This window comes from Rhinolophus ferrumequinum, chromosome 13 (assembly GCF_004115265.2).
Source record: "Rhinolophus ferrumequinum isolate MPI-CBG mRhiFer1 chromosome 13, mRhiFer1_v1.p, whole genome shotgun sequence".
Classification (NCBI taxonomy): Eukaryota; Metazoa; Chordata; class Mammalia; order Chiroptera; family Rhinolophidae; genus Rhinolophus; species Rhinolophus ferrumequinum.
Genome location: NC_046296.1, coordinates 38,362,214 through 38,390,082, shown reverse-complemented (window position 1 = coordinate 38,390,082; position 27,869 = coordinate 38,362,214). Strand labels below are relative to the sequence as shown.

General features: G+C 36.2%; 1 protein-coding gene across 1 annotated transcript in view; it reads left to right on the top strand.

Moving 5' to 3' along the window:
• The window catches only part of MSH2 (mutS homolog 2), a 63,108-nt gene that overhangs the window by 23,355 nt on the left and 11,884 nt on the right, over nucleotides 1-27,869 (top strand). The window contains exons 7-10 of the mRNA XM_033125347.1: nucleotides 2,217-2,416; nucleotides 15,293-15,402; nucleotides 25,658-25,781; nucleotides 27,280-27,430. Of these exons, the coding sequence (XP_032981238.1) occupies nucleotides 2,217-2,416; nucleotides 15,293-15,402; nucleotides 25,658-25,781; nucleotides 27,280-27,430 (585 nt within the window). The remainder of the gene's footprint in view (nucleotides 1-2,216; nucleotides 2,417-15,292; nucleotides 15,403-25,657; nucleotides 25,782-27,279; nucleotides 27,431-27,869) is intronic.

The following is a 27,869-nucleotide window of genomic DNA, read 5'->3' as shown; positions in this document are numbered from 1 at the left end:
CCTTCTCTGCTTCAGTTTTCTTCCAGTGTACCCTCTATGTTTCTCCCTTCAAGTTTTTGCTGCTGCTTCTCCTTTTATCCCAAGTATACGCCCTAGAATCCTATCTCGGAAATCACAACTATCCAGAATATAGGCGAATGGAGTTTCCCAGCTCCCAAAGCAATTTCTTATTTCTTATCCAGACCTCATTTCATTGCATTTGTATCTCATCGTCACTCATTACCTCAGCACTGGCTGTAATGTGAGAAACCCCCTTGTCCTCCGCTAGACTGAATATTCCTTAAAAGCATGTTCCTCTCTTTTATGTCTTGCTATACTTTATTTTTCTTTTTTAATCTTAGGCCTAGCAGAATATTTCCCACTTAATGTATCAAATAAGTGGTTCTGATTACATTAAACTATGTGAAGAACAGAAAAAAGAGACTCAGAAACTTGTAATTGCGATTCTTTAAATACCAGATTTGTTCTTAGCCATATAAATACGCTGTCATGAAATTCCAGTCAACTGTTCTTACAATGAGAGATCAAAAATTTTAGTTTTAAAGAAAGGACACAATGTTGATTTTAAACATACCAAATATTTCATGATTAATTTCATGATTTAATCTTTTGAAATTTTAGAGATTAACTGACCCTAAAACATTGTCTTGTATTCCAGTCAATATGCAAATTAATGTATCAAATTGTACAGCTGAATAATTTTATTGGATAGGAATGACAGGTATACTATGTTATGCCAATAGTAACTTTGGTACTTCTAAAACTGTGATGGAAAAGTGTCATTGTCATGGAAACAGTAGCAGAACAATCTTTTTAAAAAAGTCGGTTAACCATCACGTAAACTTGACACTGTAATTAATTCTGAAAAGGCATACTGAATAGACTTGTGAAACTAGCAATTTATTAGGCTTTTAATGATACCTATACCAAAGACTGAGGTCGTTTTGTATATTGCCTTGTCCTATGTGTTTTAGGAGCTTTTTCCTTCCTTTGATGTTTTACTTCTTAATACTCTTACTGGAACTTTATGCTCTTGAACAGTATTGATTACTTCTGATACATTTTCTGGTCAGTTTGAGAGGAAACAGTGCTAAGATACTTGGAACAGGGAAGACATAGGAAGATTCTTGATCAGAAATATCTTCTCTATGGATTCTTACCATTTATCTGAGAGTGGCCTAAGATTTTGGGATTTTAGGGAAAGAAGAGAAAAAAATGAAGAGGTATATCAGCCAACATCAGGTTTCTTCTTTTCTTCACCCTTTACACCTCTCTTCCCTCTTTATCATGAGAGCTCAGGATTTTCTTGTGTGCATCAGAGTCTTGGAAAGCTCATTGAAATTTAACAGCTGGGGCCCTCCCCCAGGGATTCTGTATTATTATCCACGTACTAGTGATTTTGATGCTGGTGATCTTGGACCAAACTTGGAAAAGCCCAAGTAGAGCCATAGGCTTAGCTAGAAAGGCCCACATTTGCTTTATTGGATTTGTGACTTAGCTGCATCCGTTCCTCATTGTTTCGTTTTTTTCAAATGCAGAGTACATGCCATAGAAATCTTTTTTGGAGCAGTAAGTCCGTGAATAATTTTTGATGTTTGTTTATAGCCCCAGTGACTGGTTCATAATACAAGCTTGGTAGTAGAATATTTTCCCAATAATTTGGCATTGGCTACAACAAATAAGTCTGCTGCCAGCTGCCTAGGTATTGACATTGTATAGAGTTTTAGTTGTTTTTCTCTTTTCATCTTTTAAAAAGTGAATTTTTATTCAGATTCCTTTAAACCAGTGGTTCTCAACCTGGGGCAATTTATAAGACCTGATAGAGTAAGTATTGGATTTGGCAATCTTCTTGAATTGTAATTCTGTTTCATTAAAGATTATAGTTTACATGTGTAGTATGTATCAGTAACAACGGTGTCCCAATAATGAAATTCTTCTATTTAAGAAATATCAGTTTGATGAAAGTCAAAAAAAAATTGGGTATATTTCAGTATCCTAAGATAGTACTTAACATTAATTTGGTTATTAACTAATTAGAAAGTGCTTACTTACATCAGTGTTACAGAGCTTTCCATCCTCTGTAAAAAGCTAACATTTCAGAATAGATTCAAGCTTCTTACTGCAAATTTTTAGTTCATTTAGCTGGTTTATGTACCTGGTTGACAAATTTTAATTTTATACTAAAATATGATTAACTCTAGTGTAATTTATTTCAGATTAAATTTAGTGGAAGCTTTTGTAGAAGATGCAGAATTGAGGCAAAGTTTACAAGAAGATTTACTTCGTCGATTCCCAGATCTCAACAGACTTGCCAAGAAATTTCAAAGACAAGCAGCCAACTTACAAGATTGTTACCGACTCTATCAGGGTATAAATCAACTCCCTCATGTTATTGGGGCTCTGGAAAAATATGAAGGTAAAATGATGTTGTTTTTATTTTTCTTCACTCGATGTACTTAGCAAATGTACTGCCCTTACGTATAGCACATGTGGTTCTGGTGACTCATTCTAAGTTTTTCTAACAACAGGTTTGTATTGAGCTATAGCTACATCACAGAAGTCATGGGACAACTTAGAAAATTGCATTTTAGAAATGAATGTTAGGGTTACTGGGTTTATTAATAGTAACAATGCCAGTTGAACGGGGTTCAGTTGCTAAAGAAGACTCACAGGATCCCGAATGAGGGTGCTTACAAATCTGCAGTTTGTTATAGGACAAGGATACAGTCCAGCAGCAGCACTAACAAGGATATGCATCCCTCATGCAAGGGAGCCAGAGAGGGCAGGTATAGGTTTCTCCCTAGTGTCCTTCCTTTTGAAAGCGCGGTGGTGACGTGCACTTCTCAGGTCAGGGACCAATGTGTGCAGAGCGCCTTGGAACCAGGGAGCCAAAAATGGAGTTTTGGCTGGGCTTTTTAATACTTATTTTACTGGCCTCATGGCCACATTTCTGACCTGTAACTAGGTTCTACAGTAGAGCCCTCTGGGGTTCTCACTGACAAATGAGCAATCATAATAAATAATGCTAAAAAGATGAACAGGCCACCCTGAATATCTTACAAACCAACGCAATTAGTATGTTTCCTGCCTTGACCAGGGGTTGTTGCCATGCAGGAACTTGAAGAAAACGGGCACCGGCTAATTCCAGGCCTGCTGGAATTAAGCTTTCCCGCACCCCTATGAAAGAAAGTTAAGACAGGGTCTTCATGCTCTCTGACAGGTGCAGTCAAAGTGAATTTATCAGAATAAAGTGAGCAGAGTCACATATAGTTAATGATAGTTATTGCATAGTTCTTAACTGAACATAAATTTCTACAGTAAATATTTTAGTAAGTATAGAGCCATATGCCTAATACATAAAGCATTTTAAGTTTGAGTTAAAAAGCAACATCTCTTAGAACTATGAAAACAAACCTTTCAATATTATGAGAAAACTTTATTCTTCTTTTGCAGATAGATTTATAGAAACAACTTTATGATGACAGGATACAAAATAAGTATAGATTTAATATGTATTTTATGGTAGTAACCTTTTCCCTTATTTATCTAGCAAAGTGTAAAAAGATAACTAGGTGCTTATCTTTTCAAAGTACCAGTGTATAAAAACTATTTCCATTCTAGTCAAGGCTCCTTATTAGACTGATGAGACTTAAATACCTGCATTTAGTTCCACCAAAGTGGAATTAAAGAAAATGAGGGTTTTTTTTTCAATTCTCACACTTGTTTAGTGTGGCTTAGCAACGATTTATCCTTGTGCCTCAATTTCCTCATTTTTTAAATTATCTTCTACTTCTATGCTTTTCTGATTCCATAACTTCCAGCCCCATTCCAACAGTGCCAACTGGAAGCGAGGGCATTGACCACTCTTGGGGTTATAATCAGGGTACAGTTATAGAAATAGGCTCTCTAATTCACTCTTACCACTTACACCAGCTCTTTGGAACCTTTTCTCATGTCTTTTCCCTTTCAGAGTAAATAAATATCCTTTTATTTCCCTGAGAAAGTACTGACCTTGAGTTAGGAACTCCCTTAATTTTCTGTCTCCCATGTCTCCATCCCCACCGCTTTACTTCTTATTTCCCGTTTCCCTTTCACCTCTCTACTGGCTCTTTACCACAGAAAGCATTGTAAAAATAGTTCACATCTATCCTATTTTTTGAAAAAAGCATCCTTGTGTCTGTGTCCTCTCCTCGTGCCTCCTATCTCTCTTTCCATTCCCAGGCAGGTTTCTGAAAGCCTGCATTTCTGTCTTTTTCATTCACTCAACTGGCTTCCAGCCCTGACCACAGTGCTGAAAGGGCATTTGCTAAGTGACTGCTGCTTGCTAAATTCAGTGAAAGTGGTCCATTTCTCATCTTACCAGGTTTCATTGTTGACAATCTTTTTTTCTTCAATTTTCTTGAAATATAATGAATATATAACATCTTATTTGTTTAAGGTGTACCACAAAAAATTTAGTTAACGTCCATCACCCACAGCTGCAAGTTTTGTTTTTTCTTGTGATGAGAACTTTTAAGATCTACTCTTTTAGTTCACCCATTTTTTCCTCCGGCAACCAGCAATCTGTTCTGTTTTTATGAGTTGTTTTATTACATTCCACATATGAAGTGAGATCATACAGTATTTGATTTCCTTTTTTATAACTGAGTAATATTCCTGTGTGTGTGTGTGTGTATGTATGTATGTATGTATGTATGTATACATCTCTTGTTCTTTATCCACTTATTCATTGATGGACAACTAGGTTGTTTCCATTTCTTGGCTGTTTTCGGACACACACACACACACACACGCACGCACGCACGCAAACACACCCTGAATGAGAATTGCTGGATCAGGGGGCGGCCAGTAGCTCAGTTGGTTAGAGGGCGGTGCTCTTAATAAGGTTGCCAGTTCGATCCCCACATGGGCCACTGTGAGCTGCACCCTCCATGATGAGATTGAAACAACTACTTGACTTGGAGCTGATGGATCCTGGAAAAACACACTTAAATTTTAAAAAACTTAAAAAGAATTGCTGGATCATGTTTTTTACATTTTGCTTGAGTTCTCCCCCCATTTTGCCCCCCCCCCGGTTCTATTTTTGGTCCTTTTTTCACTCAATATCAGGCGCTTTACAGCTGGGATTCTGAATGAGTTCCTAGAAGTGTCCTGAAATGTTTTGCAAAATTTTGCATATATGTATTTTTTCTGGAGAAAAGGTCTGTAAGTTTCATCAGATATTCAAAAGCATATGTTAACCCTTCACCCTCCCCCCCACCATTAAAAAGGTAAATACTTCACCACACATTCCTTGGGTAACCTTTCTCAGTCCCTGGGATAAGCATGGAAGTCCGGAGTTGGGGTTGAGAGTAGCTTGGCTCTCTTCTTCAACTCCCCTGCTAATGTGTGACCTAATGAATTTGATGAGTTTTGCAACACGTCAGCAATTCACTGCTTTTGTACACTTAAGTTATATAGACCTGTGAGAGAGCATAACAGTATCTAAATCAAATGCTTCACATTGCCTGTTTGGCAACTGATGTCCGGTGAAGGTATTTGAAGTCACTTATCCTAGAAAATATTAGAGGATGGAGACTGTTCCAGGTGGTGTGGTGCTGAGAGCTGTGTTCATCTCTTTCTAAAACAACATTGGGTACCCTATGTGCACCATAATCGTTGGGAACTGGTCTGACCTCTGGAATTTTAACAAAACAATGGAATGGCATTTTGCAGAGTTCAGCATACCCCCTTAGCCTACTGAATCAGAAAGCCAAAAGTAGGGCTAATATATGAAGAAAATAAACCAAATGCCTGTCTTTAGAAGCAAACTCATGACGTAGAAGTTTTAAAATATATTAGTATATTGCTAGAAATTCTGACATCTTGTGATGTTTTTGGTTTTTGGTTAACTTTAGATTTAGTGATGATGTTACTGAAAAAAAATAAATTCAGAGTCAGCAGAGGGCAGCAACAGGATGGAAAGTAGATTTGCACTGTGTGATAAAAGCTCTCTAAATCATCTTTAGCCTATCAGAAATAGCTATTTGAAAGATACACTTGGCCTCCTTATTTCTCATTCCTCTTAAAATTGAAAAGTTGAGGTAAAACCTTAAACAATGGTATTATACATTTAGGGCAAATTTCTGATAGTGCTTGAAACAACTCTTAAGTATGCAGATTATTTTATTGATGTATTTTATTGTAACAGGTATCATCCTGAGGTTTATAACTCTTCCCTCTCCCCGTATCCAATTAATTGATCATCTGTTGCTGTTTCGTATACTTCTCAGACACCTTCCATTTGCTAGTTTCCCTGTCCTGGTCTGTGCCTCCTCCTCAGTGAACTCATAGTAATCTCATTAGCACGTCTGACATGACATCCCCCCTCCTTCACTTCAGAACACTTTGTTTCCCATAACCTACAGGAAAAGGTCCTTGTTCCTTCACACAGCCTTGCTGCTGCTTTCTCTCTAGCCTCCCTGCGCTTCTTCACCTACACCCTCTGCCCAGTACAGTAGTTTCAGTCTCGAGACATGCTGTGCCCTGTTACGCTTTTGTGTGTGTTTGTTCCCGTCTTAAATGTCTTTTACTACTGCGTCCACGTGATGAGCCCCTACTAGTATTTTCAACAATGAGCTCTGGCCTTCTACAGAGCTGAAAGTTTCTTTCTCTGGTTTCTATAGCACCTTGTGTTTTATTTCCATTGCTCTTTTAACACAAGTAACATGGTAAGCAAATCTAATAAGTAATCGCATTTTTTATTTGATTGCTTAGTTTCCTTCTGAATGGAAGAGAATATAAGATCAATTTATTTGGCATTTCTGGAAAGGAATCTGCTTTACTAATTTAGCACTTTTTAAACTTCAGCCTATGAAGCCACTGTTTAAGATTTGGTTGGATTTTGTATTTTGGAGATATTTTCTTTGATTTTCATCTTTATCAGTTTATAAAAGCAACATAAATTCTTTGCAGGTAATTACCATGCCATCCAAAGATGATAATCATTCACATTTTGGTATATGTTGTTTCAGGCTTTAAACAAAATTATATGTAGTCAGTTCTGCTGTACCACTTATTTTGAAAGCATAGATTTGTTCCAATGTGGTTAATATATTAGGGAATAATTTGAGTTTAATGTGAATTTTGCATTGCTTATGCACAGTTCTATCTGTGGATAACACTAGGTGAAAGCAGAAAATTGCATCCAGTTTTCCCTTTTGGTCTGCATTTTAGTGGCAAATATTTATATATTCACAACTTGTTTTTCCAGGAAGATCGTACTAATTTACAGTTCCTGTCATAAAGTTCACAGGAAAATTTCTTTGCATCCTCACCAACATTGACCATTTGCTTTTTGGTATGGTGATTAGTTAGTACATTTTGTTGGAAATGTTTATTGGGATCTGGGTCATTTGAATGGAGTGACAGAGACACAGGGATAACTATGACTTTTAGCCCAAGAATGTAATTGTAATGTGAAAGCTTTTATCATTGGTGATGGACACTGACGATATTGCAGGTGATTATCTAACTAATAATGGGAAGAGAGGAAAGTAGACGTTAAAACTGCTCTATCAAAAAATGAGATGAGAAAATTGTTGTAAGTGATGGCTGAGAGGAAGGAAAAATAATCTCACAAAGTTGGGGCTAACATGAATATAAAATGATACTCAAATAATCAATGGCATCAGAAGAAAAAAGTTAGCTTAGAAAAGAAAAGTACTATTTTGTCAGAATGACTAGCAGTAAAGGAAAAAGTATTACAGAGAAAGTATTACTTACAAATGGGGGAACCAGGTCAAGTGGCTGAGCCTAACAAAAGGAATGACATGACCATAGAATTTGAAAAGAAGATGAGTAAAGGAAGAGGGCAGGGGCTGTGAGGAAGGGTAACGGGCCAATACAGTGACACCAAAAGAAGAACAGAGACAGCCTTATGTTGAAGGCCATTATTTAGAGCGATTGAATTATTTTGATATTTTGCTGTGATTCACCTGCATTTCTGTTGTTGGCTTCTTTGCTAATTTGATAATTTATTGGATCCAGCTTCATCTTTGTGTGAAAACTGAAAACTTTCATTAGCAGTATCTTAACCAGCCTTTTTCCCACTTACATGGATTTTTAAAATCCACTTCATAAATATATTAAAAGGGTCAGATAAAGTTTAATTATACTTAATAAAATGTCTGGATTGGAATTAATATCACAAAGAATTTGTGTAAAATTAGTCAAGGGAATGTGGGCATAGAATAAATTGTTTAAGTCTTTGGTAATTGGAATACGTCCTTTTATTACCTGTTAACCAAAATATTTAATAGAATAAAAAGTGTTAACATTAACTTCATGGTTAATTTAGACTTCAGGTTGATTTTTCTCAGTCATACAGACTATTTAGAAAAGTCAGATTCAACAGACTTGTGGCTAGTGCTAGGCCTTGGATCTGAGGTGTCAGGAGGGCGCCTGTAAGGAGGTACTTCACATATGCTACCAGAACTAGTGCTACTTGCTCGTTTAACCTGATTAGAAAGTCTTAGTGTCTTTTCTTAATTATTTTGCCAGTCATTTCCAATTATTTCTCAGTGATTTTAAATAAAATGTAAATGATTTGAGAAGACAGTTACAATAAATTAAATGCAGTTACATGAGTAGACAATCAGCTTAGCAACCTTAGTTTTGCCAGACACAGGTCTAGAAAAGGCTTCTTTGAGGTGGGGAAGTTTCTTTGAGGTTTCTTTAGGGGCCTGTGGCATAGTTGGTGGCTGTCTTGTGGATAAGACCAGGCATGGCAAGCACAGATGCTAAAGGGGCCCAGCAAGTTGCAGATAAATGAAGCAGAATGGTTGGCTGATATTCTGATGAGCTAATGAACTCATGGTTGTGACTAAAGTGGACTGCTGTTGGTTAGATCGTCCAATACTGCTGTATGGGAATTCTGGCCGAGGATTTCCCAGATGATCCTGTTTCATTGTCTAATCTGAATTCATCTCTCTAAACTCTACTTTTAGAGTTCTCTTTCTCAGTAAATGGCCCCATTATCTACCCAGGTACCTAAGCCTGGGGAATCAGCTTTTATTCCTTTCCTCCCTGTCATTGCATTCACTCAATCACCAAGTCCTAATGATAACACATCATAAATATTCTTCACCTTGGACAACTTTCCATCCCACTGCTAGCACCCCAGTTCAGGCTATAGTTGTTTCTTACCCGAACTACTGCCAGCCTCCTGTTCCTCTTGCTGCCCCTTGTCTTGGCTCCCTTTAACCCATTCTCTTTGCTCCAGCCAACGGTCTTTCTCAAATATAAATATGTCATTAATCTGCTTAAAACCCGTTGGGTTTGTTTTGTTTTTTTTAAACTGCCTTTAGGATTAAAGTCTAAACTGGCTTAAAAGACCCCTCATGAATTTTTGCCCTTGCCTCTCTCTTTGTCCTTTCCCTCCTAGTAGTCATTGCTGGTGTTTCTGTTTTGGTTATATTTTCATTGTGACTCAGTGCATACGTGTGTGCGTGCGCATGCGTGTACGTACACACATTGTATATATAAAAACAAATAATTACATAGTAAATTGTAGAAAACTGAAACAAACAATCCTACTATGTACTTGGACACACTTTCATTGAAAAAATGCTAAATATTTACTAAATTTTATGATGGAGGAAGGTCTGCACTTTGAAAAAGCAAATTGCATTTGTGTTTTGCATCAGTCCAAATGAACTTGAACATCCATCCGATGTCACATATGCTGCACAGTTTCTTCTGCAGGCCTTTGTGTGTGCTGTTCCTTTAGATGCAGACATCTGTCCTTTCTGTCTTACCTGGGTTTGTTCTCATCTTTGGATTTCACTTTAAAACTTATTTATTTATTTATTTAATTTGTATTGGGGAACTGTGTTTTTCCAGGACCCATCAGCTCCAAGTCATTGTCCTTCAATCTGGTTGTGGAGAGCGCAGCTCAGCTCCAAGTCCAGTCGCCGTTTTCAATCTTAGTTGAAGGGGGCACAGCCCACTATCCCATGTGGGAATTGAACCGGCAACCTTGTTGAGAGCTCGTGCTCTAACCAACTGAGCCATCTGGCTGCCCCTAAAACTTATTTCTTTGGGAAAGCTTACCTTGTCCCTACTTTTGGGTACACTCCTGCCCTGGTTATGTGTTTTCAAAGAACCCTGCTTTTCCCTATCATTATACTTGCCACCCTTCTTTGTAATTAGTTGTTTGATGGCTGTGTCATCTCTCCCATCCCCTACCCCATCTCCCTAAGAGTACACAGCATGTGCATGAGGAATGAGTGAGTATTCTAGCCCAGTTCCTTACACGCAGTAGGGACTCAGTAACTTCTTTGTGAATGAAGGTACCATTTAATGTAGGGGAGAGAGTGTTAACATGTGAGAGGGGAAACTGAAAATTTAGCAGTGTGAGAATGGGAAACTACTTAATTATGAATGGTTGTGCCAGGATTTCAAGATGCTTTGTCTTCCCTTTGTCATTTAAGAGATTCTGAAAGCTTACAGTGTTATGTATGTTAAGACTTTATAGTCTCTGTGCTGATAAAGGCAAAAATTAATTCTTTGTTTACATCATAACAAAGAACTAGGATCCAGAGGCTGTTACAGAAGATAAGGAAATAGAAACAAATAACAAGGTTCAGCAAACACTGGAGTACTCACCACACTGCTGGTTGCTTAGGCTGTGCTCGGATGCCAAAACTGTCTTCTCTTTGCCTATAAACAGCAAGGGCAGCAGACATTCGACAAGTAGTTACACAAACATAGAATTTAAAAAGTTGAGATGTAATTGACATATTAGATTCAGGCGTACAACACAGTGATGCGAACTTGTATATGTTGTGAAATGATTGTCATGATAGTCTAGTTAACATCCATCATCATACTGAGTTACAAATTGTTTTCTTGTGATGGGAACTTCTAAGATTCACTCTCAGCAACTTTCAAATACACAATAAATATTATTAACTGCTCAGCATGCAGTATATTGCATCTTCCAAAAATATAATTTTGATAGATGTTACAAAAGGAAAATTTTGAAGAGCTATAGCAAGAGAATGCAACACTGTTTTTTGATAATACACATGCCAAAGTAGTTTTCATTGGTGTTTTGCCACTTGCACGTTCTAAATTCACTAAAGGCGGTCTCCTTAGTATTTCTCTTGCGTCTATGAATAAGGCATGAACATAGGTAAGATGGAGAAAATAAGTCTCAGAATTAGTGTTGATACATCAGTTACGGTTTAGATTTAGAAGTTGGTCTGGGCAGCCTTCCAGGGGTATAGTTTAATGAGCCACTTAACTCGCGATAGACTCACGGGCTTTCGATTTATCCTGGAATATGTTATGATTTTTATCATAGTAAATGATGATGAAGCATTTAACAGTGATTAAATTATGCTTTAGGTTGTTACAGGAATGTAAGTAGTTAGGCTTATTGCAGCGATTGATGAGGTGCACTGCAGCATTCTTAAAAGTGAAATTTTGCGGGAGTTATATATGAATCTGGCTGTTGACAGTGAATTTGGAGTTCTTTACAAAAATTATGTAATGACTAGATTAAGAAGCTAACAGTGTCTCTCTGTGTGATCTTTGGTATCCTTGCTGGATGAGTGTTGTGTGTATTAAAGCTAATTAATGACCAGTGATTGATTCTTTCATCAGTCTCTTGTTCCCTTCCTTCATGAGGTCATTCATTCAACAAATAGTTATTGATTGCCTACTACCGATTGCCTACTTATTTCCCTGAAAATAAGACCTAGCTGGACAATCAGCTCGAATATGTCTTTTGGAGCAAAAATTAATGTAAGACCGGGTCTTACATTAAATAAGACCCGGTCTTATTTTACTACAAGACCCGGTCTTACATTAATTTTTGCTCCAACAGACGCATTCGAGCTGATTGTCTGGCTAGGTCTTATTTTCGGGGAAACACAGTAGTGCCAGGCATTGTTCTAGGAGGTACTATGGTAGATAAAACTTATAAGGTCTCTGTTCTTATGGATGTTCTGTAATAGTGGAAGGGTGGAGGGATACAAACAATCACTGAACAAGAATTTTAAATAGTAATAAGTACAATGAAGAAAGCACAATATGTTGATGTGATACAGTGACGTGGTGGGGGCTAGGGAGCCACTAAGTCTGGTAGTCAAGGAATTCCTGTCTAAGGAATAGCTGTCTACAGTGAAATTTGAATGATGAGAAAGGTACCTGCTGTTGAGATCTGAGGGAAGCTAGTGGGACCAGCTAGTGCAAGTGCCTAAGGCTGGCACATGGGCTTGACTTGTTGAAGGACGAAGGAAAGCTAGGGTGGTCAAGCATGGAGATGAAGAATAAGGGCGACGTTGGGAGGAGTTGAGGCCAGAGAGGCAAGGCCTATCTGAGGTTTTGAACTTTTTTTGTGCCATGGACCCTTTTGGCTTCTAATGAGACCTGAGAAAATGGTGGTTTTAAATGCATAAAACACATAGAGTTACAAAGGAAACCAATTATATTGAAGTACATTTATAAATATAAAGCAAATTCTTGATAAATATCCTTTTTATGAACATATTAAATAACATGATCTGAATGAAGTTCTACTAACTTTAATTTTGAACTAATGAATTTAAATGATACTTCATTATTTCCAAAAACTATAATATGATCTGAAAAGATACCTGAGATTTTGATTGATGACAGACACAGGTACTGGCAAATACTACTGTGGTTTACTTCCTACGCTGATGGAAGGAAATGCTAGGTTTTAGTTAGAGGTTAGGGAAAATGAAGATGAAGTGTACTTCCCTTCTGTGTTTATGTACTATGAATTCAAGGGTCTGTGGTCCTTGGGTTAAGACCCTGGGATAGATTGTGTAAGGTTTTCTAGGCTGAGGTAACTGCTGGAGAATGGAGTTTGTCAGAACGCAGCTGGTGCTCATTAATTGATGAGTGGATAAATAAAATGTGGTATATCCACACAATGGAATATTTGTCAATAAAAAGGAATGAAGTGCTGATGCATGGTGGTACAATATGTGTGAATGAACCTTGAAAACATTATAGAAAATGTTACACTAAGTGAAAGAAGGCTTTCACAATAATGATCCATTTATAGGAAATGTCCAGAATAGGCAAATCTGTAGATACAGAAAGTGGATTAGTGGTTACCTAGGCTTGGAGGAGGGACAGGAGGTTGGAGGGAAATGGAAAGTTACTGCCCCTAAGTACAGGGCTCCTGGTTTCTTTTGGGAGTGATGACAGTGTTCTAATAAAATAGATTGTGGCGATGGTTGCAAAATCTGTGAATATACCTGAAACCATTGAATCGTACACTTTAAAATGTAGGATTTTTTTGGTATATGAATTATAGCCTGATGAAGCTGTTATTTTTAATTAAAAAACCATAATCAATTGAAAAAAAAAACCCAGTTGGAAATTGGCCACTGGGGTTCAGTACAAATTACAAACAGGAGAAAGAATTTAAGGTGCTAGTGAAAGCTTTCAGGATAAGGAGCAGGGAGTGCAGAAGGGGCTTTATCGAATCTAAGAACTGTAGCAAGGTAAGTCAGTGTGTCTGAGGGACTAGAGGACATGTTGAGGATGTGACAAGTTCTGAAGCTTCTTAACAGGTAGTTCTGTAAAAACACCACATGTATTCTTGGAAAACCTCACCTTTAACGTCATGTGGTAGAACCATAAACAGACCTTATAATAAAAATAGGGTTAAGGTAGACCTCAAAATATATGAATTTTGTTAAATGATTACTAACGAAAGCGTTACAAACTTTAAGAAAAAAGGTAGCCTACATGAACCTCCTTTGCATTTGCACCCAGCACCAGCGTCAGATGACTCTTTGCAACCTTGAAGTCTGGGGCTCTTGTTTCCTTCTTTGAGATGCCCTTTGAGGGCATTTGCTTCTAATAAAGATCAGCTTCATCAAAGTTAAAAATCTGATCCAGGGTATAGAATTCAGTCAAAAAAAAAAAGTTACACGCCTCAAATGTTTTTGCACCCTTTATCTATACTCAGCTTTCCTGCATGTCTTAACATAGTGGAGTACATTAAGCCAACTACTCTGAGGTCTTCATATATTGCTAAGCTTACTCTTTACTTGTGTGCAGATTTGCTCTTGATCACTTCAAAACATTAGTGGGCTGGGGAAAAAAATTCGTGAATCAGTGCTACCTCTGTGTTTTGCTGGTGTTGTTCCCTATTTACTAATGGCGTATGAGCTAATTCAGAATAAAGAACCAGGCGTTGTAGCACAACAGACATTAGGTGGGCTACGTGTTGTTTATCGGCTGTCTAAATACTGTTTCACACATATGTACTATTTTCTAAATACGTATAGATGCTGCTGTGATTAACAATAAAACAAATTCTTAAAACAATTTTGTTGAGTTCATAGTAGTTTTTCATCATTTTTTTCAATCAAGAGCTACTACTGATATTTCTGGAAGAGGTTGGGAACTATTGTTTACGGGTGTAATGCAGAGTGCTAGAAGTCAGTTGCAGAATTCTTCTAAGAGAATTTATAGGAGCAGAAAAAAAATCCTTTGCAGTGTAAGAGTATAACAGTAATACATTGACACTTAAGCTCCTGTTAAGTGTTAAGCACTATACTAAATGTTGTGTAAAGTTACCTCATTTATTCATCTTCTTGGTAGTTATTTTTGTTACTCCCACCGTAATAGACAAGGAAAAGGGGACTCAGAGGTACGTGCTTCAGATCACAAAGCCAGTAGCTAGCAGAGCTGGGATTGACGCCTAGGTCTTGACTCGTGTTTTTTACACAGTAGACTGTTACTTCACTTACTCCTCGCATAATTCCCCAGCGTGTACTCTTAAGCGGCATCAAGCAAAGTTCCAGTGTAAATACTTGTCTTCATTTAATCTGTTATTGGAACACTGTAGTATTGTTAATGGAAATTAGGGATATAAGTAAGTTAAAGGTATTTTATTTTAATGACTTGAGTTACTAAAAGAGTTACTAAAACTACAAAGAAATGCAGTTTATTTAGTTATAGTTAATGTCACCTCTCTTGTCTCTAGTACTCCTTCCGAGGGAGATTACAAACAGATGGGAGAGGCAGTGCTTTATTACCGTGGTAGGAAGCTTTGGGTGACAGATCAACTCCCTTTCTGTAAAACAAGTACTGAGCACATTGGAATGAAAATACCTGGGTAAATAGTAACTTTGGAGACCTGCTGTGCTATTTGTGCTTTTGGATTAAATGATGCTCATTATCTCAGGCAGATTTTTGTGATCTGTAGTCTTATATTTTTAAAAATGGGACCTTTATATTTCTTTTTGATTTCTTTTAGGAAAACATCAGACATTGTTGTTGGCAGTTTTTGTGACTCCTCTTATTGATCTTCGCTCTGATTTCTCCAAGTTTCAGGAAATGATAGAGACAACTTTAGATATGGATCAGGTATGTAATATACTCTTTAATTCAAGCAGCAGAATATTTTTGAAAAGCAGAGGCATATCAGAAAACTTTTCATTTCTCTTTTTAGTATGTAATTTTGGCACTTTTGTGAGGCACCTTTCAGATATCAGATGTAAGGTTAAGGGATAGATGGGAAAAGGTTTTTGTTTTTTACATCATTGCAGTAGATAAAAATTAAGAAAAATTAAAAGAGGAAATGAATATTGGGCATAACTGGCCTGGTGAAAGGACACCTCATAAATAAAAGATTTCACATATGCAAGCTGAGTTTTGTTGAATTTTAAGAGAGAAGGAAAATTATAGTTACTGGAAAAGGAAAGAGGATAGAGGTAAAGACGGAACACGAGAAGATAACTTCTCTTTTGTTTACTTTCCACATAGGGAAGGTCTTTGGGTGAGGAGGGTGGAGTATGTGTGTGTCTCCTAAATGCTTGTTGATGTAACTAAAAAGTTAGCCATGACTCTAAATAACCTTTTTGTTCCAAATTTCTAGTTAGTTGAGAAGAACACTTGGGGTTTAAGTTATTTATATCCTCAGATCTTTAACAATTTTAAACAGTGATTTATATGTAAATATAAAGTGGGAATAGTCTCTGAAATAGTTGAAAATATCCTTAATGAAAATGAATTTAAAGGCAAAATTTATGAAACAGTAAAAGTTTTGTGTCTGCTAAAAGTTTGTTTATAGAACAAATTTAATAGGGGGCCATTGAATGTAGTACTATTGTTAAATTATGTGACTTTAAAAATATTTTGAAAATTTCCCACACTAAATTTCCTGCTAAAAAATGATCATGCAGGAAATATGTACTCACATTATTCAAACAAAGGTAACAGTTTGGCTTGCTAATTGTTAGATTTTTTTTTTTTTTTTTTTTGGCATTCTTCTTAATGACTGAATCTGAGTTAACATTTGTCCTGTGTGAGTTGATTTGTTTTGGTTTTTCTGGATTATTAACTGAGGCTGAAAGAAGTTAAACGCTATTTACTCTGTGCTCTTTGGATTTTAGAAGTGCCTGAGTGTGTGTTTGTATAGGTATAAATGCTTCACTTTTCTGGTGATATTTTGTCAGTGATAAGGCTATCTTCAATTTATTTGTAGGGTAAGCAACCAAAAAACTTGATTGTTCACCACTTGTGTAGGAAAACATTCATTTTAGCTATTGTTTTCCTCTGTAATGTTGCTATTAGTGGAATGATTTTAGGTGCACAACTTTTATCAATGGGAGGCAAAAAAAACTGTTTCAGAGACATCTGGAGGCTGAAACCATCACCACTCCCTGCAGCTGAGGATGTGGCCTTATCTGTGGGCAGAGTTGGATATTTGTAAACATTTCTTTAAATGAAAGCATGTAAAGGTGTAGTTCTCAGTGGTTAACAAAAACTCAGACTAAAATAAGGAGGTGGGATGGTAAGAATTGAGCTTTTCAGTGTCTCTGCAGCTGTACACACTTAAAGGAACCCAGAAGCCAGGCAAAGTCCTGCTGAAATGCTGCAGTTGATTTTGCCCATGTGGCCACCTTTATTCTTCTAGTTTGCTATGTCCTTGCCCTAATACTGGGGGTCTCAAACTAAGCATGTATCAGAGTCACCCAGTGGCCTTGTGTTTTAAAATAGATGGCTGGGCTCCATCCCCAGAATCACATTTTTATAGGTCTGAGGTGAGGCTGGAGAACTTGTGTTTCTAACATGTACCCAAATGGTGCTGCTTGTCTGGGGACCACACTTTGAATACTACTTGCTTAATACATTAGTGCATTTGACAATGCGTGTTTGACTTTCTTCCCACCGGTTTGTAACCCAGCTGAAATGCTACACTCTTGGGCAATCACTGGGTAATATCTGGCCAAAAATTATTTTGGATGGTTGAAAATGTTTAAGAGTTTCTTACCATGTGTGGCCCCTCTGTCGGGGTACAGATCCTCATTCACAGCCTGCCCAAAGGATGCCCTGCCTTTTGGACAGTGAAAGCTGTCTTCCTGCAGTGAACAGTTTGCTTTTGTTGTGCGCAGGATATTAGCCACTACTATGATACTTTTTAAAAAGACAGCACTACAATAATATCTTAGATACTTTTACTTTGTATTATGCCTTTTCATTTCTTTCTTCTTCCCTCCCTCTCTTTTTCCCTCTCTCTCTCCCTCCCTCCTTGTTATGTAGTATTTTGACTGTATAGATCCATCCTTTGGGATCTGTACCTGCGTGACAGTAAATAAGCTAAACTTCCCCTCACAAACGATGATGTGCCATTAGTGATTTAATGGGCTCCCGTTTGTAGTTTTCATTTATGTGCTTGTAGGTCGTTTTTCAAAATGGTATTTAAAGTACCAGAATATAAGTTTTAAGTGTTTTTCTTTATTTGATGCTTGTCTACTTACAAACATAACACATGGTATTAGAACAAATGATACAAACAAGTATAGAGGCAAAAGTAACCGTCTTAATATTTCCTTTTTTCAAATGAACAAAGTTAAATTAACAACCTGGTATGCTTCCTCCAACTCCATTATACTAACTTACCCTATTGTGGGTTAAGGATTTTTACATTGACCTAAAATACTTGACACATACCTGTTTACTCTGATTGTAAAATAGTAGTTAAGTGTTAATTCTTGATGCTGTGGGATTAGAGTGTGTCTGGATTTTGGGAAGGTAAGCAGTGCAATTAGATGAATATTGACTGGAAAAGGAGGTTCAGTGTTTGAGGGCCTACGAATTAAACTGACCAAAAAAAAAAAAAAAACACACACCAAAAAAACAAAAAAAACAAACTCCACACAGATTAATAGGAGAACAGACAGATTTTTGAGTTCACAGAAAAATGTGACTCAAAGAAGCTTTTAGAGTTTAGGACTTCATACTGTCTAAATAGGGGAAAGGGGCGGGGAGAAGGGTACACATGGGAAAACAAATAATTTGTAGGAAAGATACATGAGCCCTTTGGAGACTAGATGGGAGATACAGCTTCCACTTTCCTGGTTATGAAACTCCCTACGAAGAGATTTATGACAATTGAGTTCTTTTGAGAGGCTCTGCTTATAGGCAGGTAAGAGAGCTCAGAAACAGTCTATTCTCAAATGCTTTCGTTTCAAATTAATTTTTATTCTCAAGTGGCATATTCTGGGCCCTTCAACATTGAGTACTATGCCATTAAGATGAGCGTTCTGGGTTTCCTTTTTTTTTTCCTGAGTAGAGTGAGGTTAAACTTAATACCAGCTAGGACTCTAATTTTGCAGGCAATCTAAAACTCAGTACACTGTGGGCATGAAATTAAAAGTCTAGAGATAGGGCAGGCTTTGTTTTACAGTTCCTTGATTACAGTTCCTTGTTTTACAGCTCAGTGATGCCATCCAAAGGAGCTAATTTCTTGATCTGTTCTATCTTTTTGTGATTGTAATTTCAACCTAAATCTGGTTCTTCATTTGGCCCTAGTATGGCTACCTACCAGTAACAGTACATACAACATTACAAGTAAGAGTCCTGCAGTTTGCCTTGATGGGGGACCATTTAAACACTGATTGTGGCCCCAGAAATAGAGATTAGTGATCGTTGGCCTAACATAACTAGGGCTGTGTTGTCCTTCTAGTTGGAGATACACGAAAGGGGGAAGCAGGGGAACAACTGTTGCATAGATCACCAGGGGTGTAACTAACTATAACTGTCTTGTAACGATAGGCTCTCATGCTCTGTAGTATGATACTGTCTTTTAAATAAGTCAGATTCCTAGCTGAAACCTGTTCTAGATTCTCAAGAGAGTTGACCTAGTAAATAATATCTTTATTCTCAGTTATAAACCTTTAAACTTGTCTTAGGTTATAAGGTGAATTCAGTCTTTCACTGTCGTAGATATTTGTAATGAATTTAGGCATTTAAAATTACGTGACTCAGAGCCACTTTGAGAAAATCTCAAGAGGATAGCAGTTGTTTCATATATGATTTCTGAAAGCTTTGCTCATGTTTTCCAGCTGTGCACTTAGAGTTTACGTGATGAAGGGAGCAGTCATTACACAAGTGGTTGGGTTAATTTTTTCTCTTTTTAGGCTTAGCTTTGTGTATAACACTTCAGGTATTTTTGTGGCTGCTTTCCATAAATCTTATAGAAAGATTTTCTATTTTTGAAGTAAATGTAGATCAAAACCACCCCAAGACATGGTTTAAAAATAATGATTTTTCACTAAAAGGCAAATAATTTCAGTTAGATTGGGTGATTCAGTGAAATGTATTATTAGGTTGGTGCAAAAGTAATTGCAGTTTTTGCAGTTATTTTTAACCTTTTAAACTGCAGTTTTTGCAATTATTTTTAACCTTTTAAACAGCAATTACTTTTGCACCAACCTAATACATTTTGAAAACTTCCTATATAGTGTTTTGACCATTTTATATTTGAATATTAGTTTTCATATACACTTATTTGATATTTATTATTGGAAAAGTAGTAACTTTAGAGAAATTTTTACTAAATGCTCGGACAGAAAAAAATTAAAATAATTTTTTAAAATTGCATGATCCTGATAAAACTATCATTATTGTATGAGTATATGTAAGTTTTAAAGATAATGTATAATAAATGCTTTAAAATGTTCTTGGAAACAAAAAATTTAAAAAGAAGTATTCATATTTTTCCATCTAGAATTCTCAAAACATGTCAATATTTTTGATTATAGTTACCCTTTAGAAAACAAAACAAAACACTGTTGTAAAACTGGTATCTATATAAAGCATTCAAACAACACGGAAAGGTAGAGATGAAAGTTTAAAGTCGTAGAAACATTTAGCCTGTTCTCAAGTAGGGGCAGTGTTGGAGGTTCTAAGGACTGGTGTTGAAGGTTTGCGTTTCAGTCCCTTATAACAAAGTATTGTCCCAATCAGAGTGCCAGTAGCACCCCTATTGAGAGACAGCTAAGGGTCTTTTTATGGTTATATACAAACAGATGCATAGGAGGTTATGCTGTAGTTTTAATTTTGAAAAGATTCAACTTAATGTTTTTCAGTGTAACAAAAAATATTATGGAAGGAATTATTGAACTTCAAATGAATGATTTTCACAGAGAGGGAAAATAATCTAAAAGATAGGTTTAGTTTCTTAAAGAAACTAAATTAGAAAAAATGAAGAGATTGGAGATTTCTTTGAATGGCATGTTTCAGTTTTGGACAGTATTAGTTCCCGGCTATAAACATTGAGCACTAACCACTCTTTTATGTGCTTCTACCTCTCCTCATACTTCTTTGTTTTTATTATATTTTTACATCATTCAGGTCTAAAATATGCACAATATGCCTGTAGCTATAATTGCAATTTCTAGTGTTGTTTAATGTTTATGTTTATATATAAATGGATTCAGTGCTCACCATCAGTCCTTCTTACCATTCCTGGGTTTAAAATTTTTGATTTTCACTTTTATTTGGCTGGATTTGTTTTTCAGGTATTTTGGGGTTTGTTTGGTTTTGTTTTTTAATGAAATGTTGATGGATATTACAGTCCTTGAATTATTTCATGCTTGATACATGGCTTTTAGCTTTATTTTCGAACAAATCTTGATTATTTTATTTACAGCTTTCCTAAACTTTGAGGGTGATGCACTACAATCCTCCGACATTCAGTATTAATAAAATGTCTGTTACCACTTTGATTTACCACCACCCCTACCCACCCTACATTCCAGGTGATTTACTTTTTCTGCCTGGATGCCTGAAGAATTCCTCATACTTGGTGTTCACTCCTTTAATCTTTTCCCCTCTTTATCTTTCTCCACTTTCCCTGTCCCCCTTTTCCTCTGTCTGGCCCCTGAGCTTTTATAAAACTTTTGTTCCTTCCCCCTTTTTTCTTCCTACTCACATTCTTTCCCCCACTAATTTCTCCACCCACTTTTCTCCTTTTTGAGGTATTTAAAAGTTTAAAATTTTGGTTGTAAAGTACTTGTCATACAATCACTAATATAATCAACATTTACATATTCACTACAGAGTCCAGTTTGCACACATCCCAGCACAGAAATTCATGCTATCATGAAATTGGTGTTTATTATCATTTTCATGTGTTTCATTACAATGAAATGTGCTATTTCTAAACTTTATAAATAATGTCTGTATTTTGATTAAATTGCATATGAATTAACTTAGGAGACAATCTGTCTTTACAACATTGAGTCTGTCTATCCATGAACATTATATATTTTCCTTTCCAATGATTACCACCTTTTTAGTTTCAGGTGTACAAAACAATGCAATAGTTAGGTATTTCACCCCTCACAAAGTGATAACCCCCCTTCCCCAATCTATTGCCCTTCTGACATCATATATATCTATTACCACTTTTTAAAAATTGAGGTGAATTTACATAACATAAAATTAACCACTTTAACGTATAATATTCACTAGCATTTAGTACATTTACAAATTGTGCAACCATCAACTCTATCTAGTTCCAAAATATTTTCATTATCACCAAAAGAAAATCTGTACCTATTAGCAGTCACTCCCCTTGCCTTATTTCCCCAGATGCTGGGAACCACTAACCTACTGTTTGTCTCTATGGTCTTCAGGTCTGGATATTTCTTATAAATGGAAGCATACAGTATGTGGTCTTCTGTGACTGTCGCCTTTACTTAAAATAATGTGTTCAAGGTTCATCCACATTGTTGGACATGGCAGTTCTTCGTTCCCTTTTATGGCTCAATAATCCATTGTCTTGATATACCATGGGTTATTCACTTGTTGATGGTATTTAGGTTGTTTCTATCTTTTGGTTATTATGAATGGTGCTCTTATGAACAGTTATGCACAGGTATTACCTTCATTCCAGCCAATGGGAGAGGACAAAGGGAAAAGAAGACAACACAATCTGGAAATGGCACAAATTTCTGCTCACATTCTATTGGCCAGAATTTCATCATGCTCACACCTAGCTGCAAGGGACGCTGCAAAATGTATTCTTTGTTCTTAGTAGTTATGTGTCCTGTGAAAGTTTGTCAGTTCCATCACTGTAGGAGGAGGAGATAATAGAAATGGCCAACAACCAGCAGTCTTTTTCACTGCCAACACCAATAGTAGATGTTTGAAATCCAAATCCCAGTGAAGGCAGGCCTTTAGTCACACATCGTCAGGGAGTAGATGCTGCCTTCCCTTTCCCAGGGGCCCAGGCTGACAGATGCAGGTTTCCCTATTGTTGCTGTTTATCAAGAGGTGGGTTTTTTAAATGCCCCCCTTTGGCCTGACTTTATGCTGAGGAGTCTCCACTTTGCAGGAGCTCATACCTCTGGTTTTCTCTTAATCTATACATTTTTTTTGGGGGGGAAGCTTATATTTTATTGAGTATTTCTAGGGTAGTGGAGCTTTTTTTTTAAAGATACATAGTATCCTTCATATTTTCTCCTCTCCAATTACTTTAATCTCTAGCTTTCATGTGAGTTCTCTCAGGTTATATCAAGTCTTTCTGTTATGTTAGTACAGGTAATATGATTCAATAGTATCTCTTTTTTTTCTTTGCGATGCTGTATTTATTTGTATTTTAATGCTATTGTTAAGACCTAACCTCCCTTCCTCATTCTTTTTGCTTCTTGGTTTCATTTTCCCATTTCAGAGTTTCAAGCCTGGGTTTAATTTGTTCTAGCTTCTTTGTGCAGTCTAATGCAATGGGTGCGTTGGATGGTATATTTTGTTTAGGGTTTCCAGGAAGGAATTCCTGCCTGTTCTCAGGAATTTTTTTCGCTTTCCCATTTCCGAATCCCAAGAAAAGTTGGTTGGGAAATCAGGAAAACCGGCTCCTGGAACCCAGTGATACCCACAATGGGAAATAACTGTACTCACAATGTATCTCTTAGACATTTTTCCTATTTATTGCTAGGGTTTCCAGGCAGGAATTCCCGCCTGTTCTTGGGATTGTTTTTTTTTTTTAGCTTTTCCGTTCCGAATCCCAAGAAAAGTTGGTCGGGAAATCGGGAAAATTGGCTCCTTGAACCCAGGTGGTTGGTGGTACCAGCCGTCACTTTGTGGGAACGATTCATCGTGGAGAACAGAAAACAGTTTATATCTCAGGATTCTGGAACGGGAAAGCGAAAATTCCTAAGAACGGGCGGGAATTCCTGCCTGGAAACCCTAATTTTATTACCCCAAATTGTTTGGGAGGAGTGATGTAATCCTGAAGGATACTCAATTTGATGTGTGACCCTTACAGTATTTATTTTAGTAAGTTAGAGCCCAGTCATTCACTTTCCCTTGTTCCACTTGGGTCTCCCCAGCAGAGCTTTCAAAACAGTATTCCCCCATCTAAGGAAGAAAAATGGAAGGATACCCACTCAACTTGCTTCTCTCTAGATTTAGATTATTAGTGAGAATCCTCAGGGCTTTATGGACTCACCATTGGGTTTCTGGAAGGAGAGGATGAGGATAGGAACTTGGCTCTGCTGCACTTTTTCTCTTAGGTTCATTGGAAGAGGCAAGTTCTGTAGTCATGCCAGTCAACCATTGTAGTGTTATTCTTTCCCCCTGGAATTATAAGTCTTGCCTTGTTTCTAGATCACCTTCATTGTCTGTTTAAATAACTTTAATATTCTATTGATATACCATTGTGCAAATATTGTGATGTTTTATTATTTCTGGGTTTTACTATAACGAATAAATCTGCAGAGGTTTTATTCATCCCTGTGTTGTTTTGCTTCTGTTGCATTATTTCCTTAGTTTGGATTTCTAGGAGAATTGCTGTGCCTAGGAGGATAACAAATATCTGAGTCTTGTTGTATATTGCTTTTTTCTTTTTCAAAGGTTATACCAACTTTTAGAGTCTCACTAGAAATGAATGAGTATACCAATTTCACTTAGCTTCATTAGTATTTGTTGGTGGGTTCTTTTTTCTAAAAAAAAAAAAAAGAAAAAAGGCTGTAGAATAATATCTTAAATTATTCATATCTTTGGTGCTTAAATATTCATGTCTTTTATTATTATGGCACTTCTAACATTTTCCTTTGGGTTTGTTTACTACCTATTTTCTCATCTGAGTTGTATGTTTTTATACTTGCCCATTTAATGATCTTGCTGTTTTTCTTATACATGCAAACAAGTGCTGTTATAAAAGAAAATATTGACCTTTATATTTTCATATTTTGCAAAACCTTTTTTTAAAGTTAGGTTTATTCAAAAACTTAAAATTTTAATATAGAATTAAATCTGTCTTTGATTTTGTTAGTTTAAATTGAGAAAGTTATTGATAAATGTTTTATTTTCTTTTTTGCTAACTTTCTGTTATTTGATTTTACCTCCTTATTTTTGTGGTCACATGGTGTATGAAGGTATGATCTGATTAAGTGGATAGTAATTGGGAATTTATATCAATCTCACTTACTGAATTTTTTAAAATCTTGTTTTAGAAAACTCTTATATTATGCTTTTATATATAATCACATATTTTTAATAGTTCTTAATATCTGTAAGGATAGGCTTTATTTTTAAAAAAATATTTCATAATTTTGTGTTTAAACTTCAGTCATTTTGTTTTCTTTCAAAAAGTAATTCCTATTGGACAGTCATTAGAAATCTTAATATTTGATTTAGTTTTCTCTTGTCATAGTTTGCCTCTTCACATCAATTATTTTAAATCTTCCTATATGCAGTTATCTTTATCAAAGTTCTATATAATTGACTTTGTTTTTAAATGTTTTCTATATATTTTGCCATTATAAGTGAGGTCTGTTTTTCATTTTGATTTATTGTTGGTTATTACTGGTAAGAATTTAGGGAAACAAAGTATTAGGTGTATGTTTTTAAATTACGAGATTTTGATGAACTTTCAGTTTGAAGAAATAAAATTCTATAGTTTGTTTTAGAACTGACTTTTTGAGATTCCTAAGTTGGACCCTTGGTTTGGGCAAAAACTACACATTCTGTTAATAGGCTTTGAACATTGAACATTGTTTTATAATATTTAGGGAAAATGTTTTGAACATTGTTTAGGGGGAAAAATGTAAATAAAAATAATGAATACTATTAGTGACATGCATCAATAGCACTATGTCTGTTTCATATGAATAGTTTTTGTACATCTAGAACTTTAAGCTAATAAACAGAACGTTACATCTCTTGATTAAATAGAAACTTCTTATGGTTGTGACTGAGTAACTTATGGGTATTGAATAATTTAACGTAAAACTTTAGTGAAATTTAAATTCAGTAAAAGAAAATGCTTGCTTCATGACTTCCATCTTTACCTATTGTTTATAAAATTTAGCTACTCTTTGGTCTGTAGGTGGAAAATCATGAATTCCTTGTAAAACCTTCATTTGATCCTAATTTGAGTGAACTAAGAGAAATAATGGATGATTTAGAAAAGAAGATGCAATCAACATTAATAAGTACAGCTAGAGATCTAGGTAAGAAGGGGCTGTTGGAGGTTTGAATAATTGTTTTGTCTGCATAGTATCCATACTGGTGCCAGAATTACTTTCCTAGAAGATAGCTGATTATACCACTTCCTTGTTTAAAGTGCCAGCCCCTTTTCCTACAGAATAAAATTACAAACACTTAAGAGTTCACATACAGGGAACTTTACATTCAGATCCTTGCCTTCCCTTCCAGACTGTTCTTTTATTCCCTCAAGCCCCAAATGACTCCACATTCCTGCCAAACAAATCATCCTACAGGTCCTTGCATCATGTCTTTTTAATAAGACCTGTTTTAAATGTCACCTCCTCTATAAGTCTAATTCTATTAGTAAAGTTAATTGGTTTGGCTTTGGGGTACCCAAGCACTTCATTAATATTAAGTTGTTGTTGTTTTTTTTTTAATGTCTGCCTTCCACACCAGGTTATTAATTCCCTGATTTGTCTCACACTGTTCATACCATTTTGTTCTGTTTTCTGAATTTGTAAACCTCTTTGTTCTGAGCATCTCTCACATGTGTGTTGTATGAATAAATGAATCTTAGCATTAGAACTAGAAGACCCCTCAGAGCAGTGAAACTTTTGGAGAATCTGATGGAAGTTACAGATCTTTTTCCCAGAAATATGCCCATATCTTCATATTTTAAAAAAATGTGCATGGTTTTGCATGGAGAGTCCATATATGGACTTGATCCTGGATTTAAGAATTTTGCTTTTGAAGAATAGTGAAGTTTACTGTCCTCACATCGTTGCTCTCTACAGAGCTTTCCCTCCTGTCAAGTGAGTAGAAGCAAGAAGTTGTTTGCTTCTACTAACATTCGAGAGTCACATTTCAGCAAATAAATCTGTAGATAATATGGTTTGTGGTCTAAAGATCACATTCATGAGTAAGATTATGAGGACAGACTTACAAAAACTCAAAAATCTTTGTTGCATAAAGTCTAGCTGATCAGTCATTGCTTGTTTGTGACGTTTCCTACACTTAACAGAAAACATATGTCCTAGTTTTTCTAGAGTTTCATTGTCGGAGTCTCAAGTTTTTGTTTGGAAAGTGTATTTGTTCACTTTAATTTGCTCTGTCTTCCAGAGAAATACTTTGGTTAACTAAGAACCCTCATCAGAATTCCTCAAGGCAGGGGCCTTGCCTTCTTCATCCTCATGCCCCCAGCATCTAGAACGGCCTGTACTGCCCACTGCTGGTGCTCTGCAGCCGTGGATGGGTTTACCCAGAAAGCACTTGCACACCAGAAGCTAACATTAATAAGGGAGTTTAAGGATTTTATGTATACCCTTAATTCATGTAATTTTTTAGTGAAGTGAAGTAGGATTTGTGTCCTTCCTAGTTAGATAATGTTAATAATTTCCAGTATGCTGTCATGTAATAAAAGTGTGTTTTTCACCCTTTAGATTTCATTATTTTAAACATTTACATGGAAAAATGGCTGTGGATATCCATGACAAACTTATTCTTTTTTTCCTGATCATTAAGGCTTGGATTCTGGCAAACAGATTAAACTGGATTCCAACTCACAGTTTGGATATTACTTTCGCGTAACGTGTAAGGAAGAAAAAGTCCTTCGTAACAATAAAAACTTCAGTACAGTAGATATACAGAAGAATGGTGTTAAATTTACCAATAGGTTTGTAAGCCTGTATTATATTGTTAAGCCTTCAGTAGTTCCGCAGAACTAAATAATTCTCTGATGTGAATGTTCTATGATAAGGAAGTTTTGCCCGATTTTATGTTAATTGATATAAAGCAGAAGGTAAGATTGAAGCTGTGTTTTCTTACAGGAGGCTAGTCAGGTGTCTCATCACCACTTGTTAAAACTATCCCTCTCTTCCTCATTGAGTGAAGTGGCACTTTGGATCTGTTTTTAAGATTAGTTTTTCACCTGTCTCACCATTCTTTCGTCAGTATGAAATAGATTGTATTACATTTATTTTATGTTTCCATATCCGTTAGAGTTAGTTCCCGCTCATATCTCTGCTTTAGTTATTTTCACGTTTACTTTTTTTCTAAGAAAACTTTGCTATCCTTTGTCAAGTAAAAACATTCTTCTGCTATATTAAGTGGCC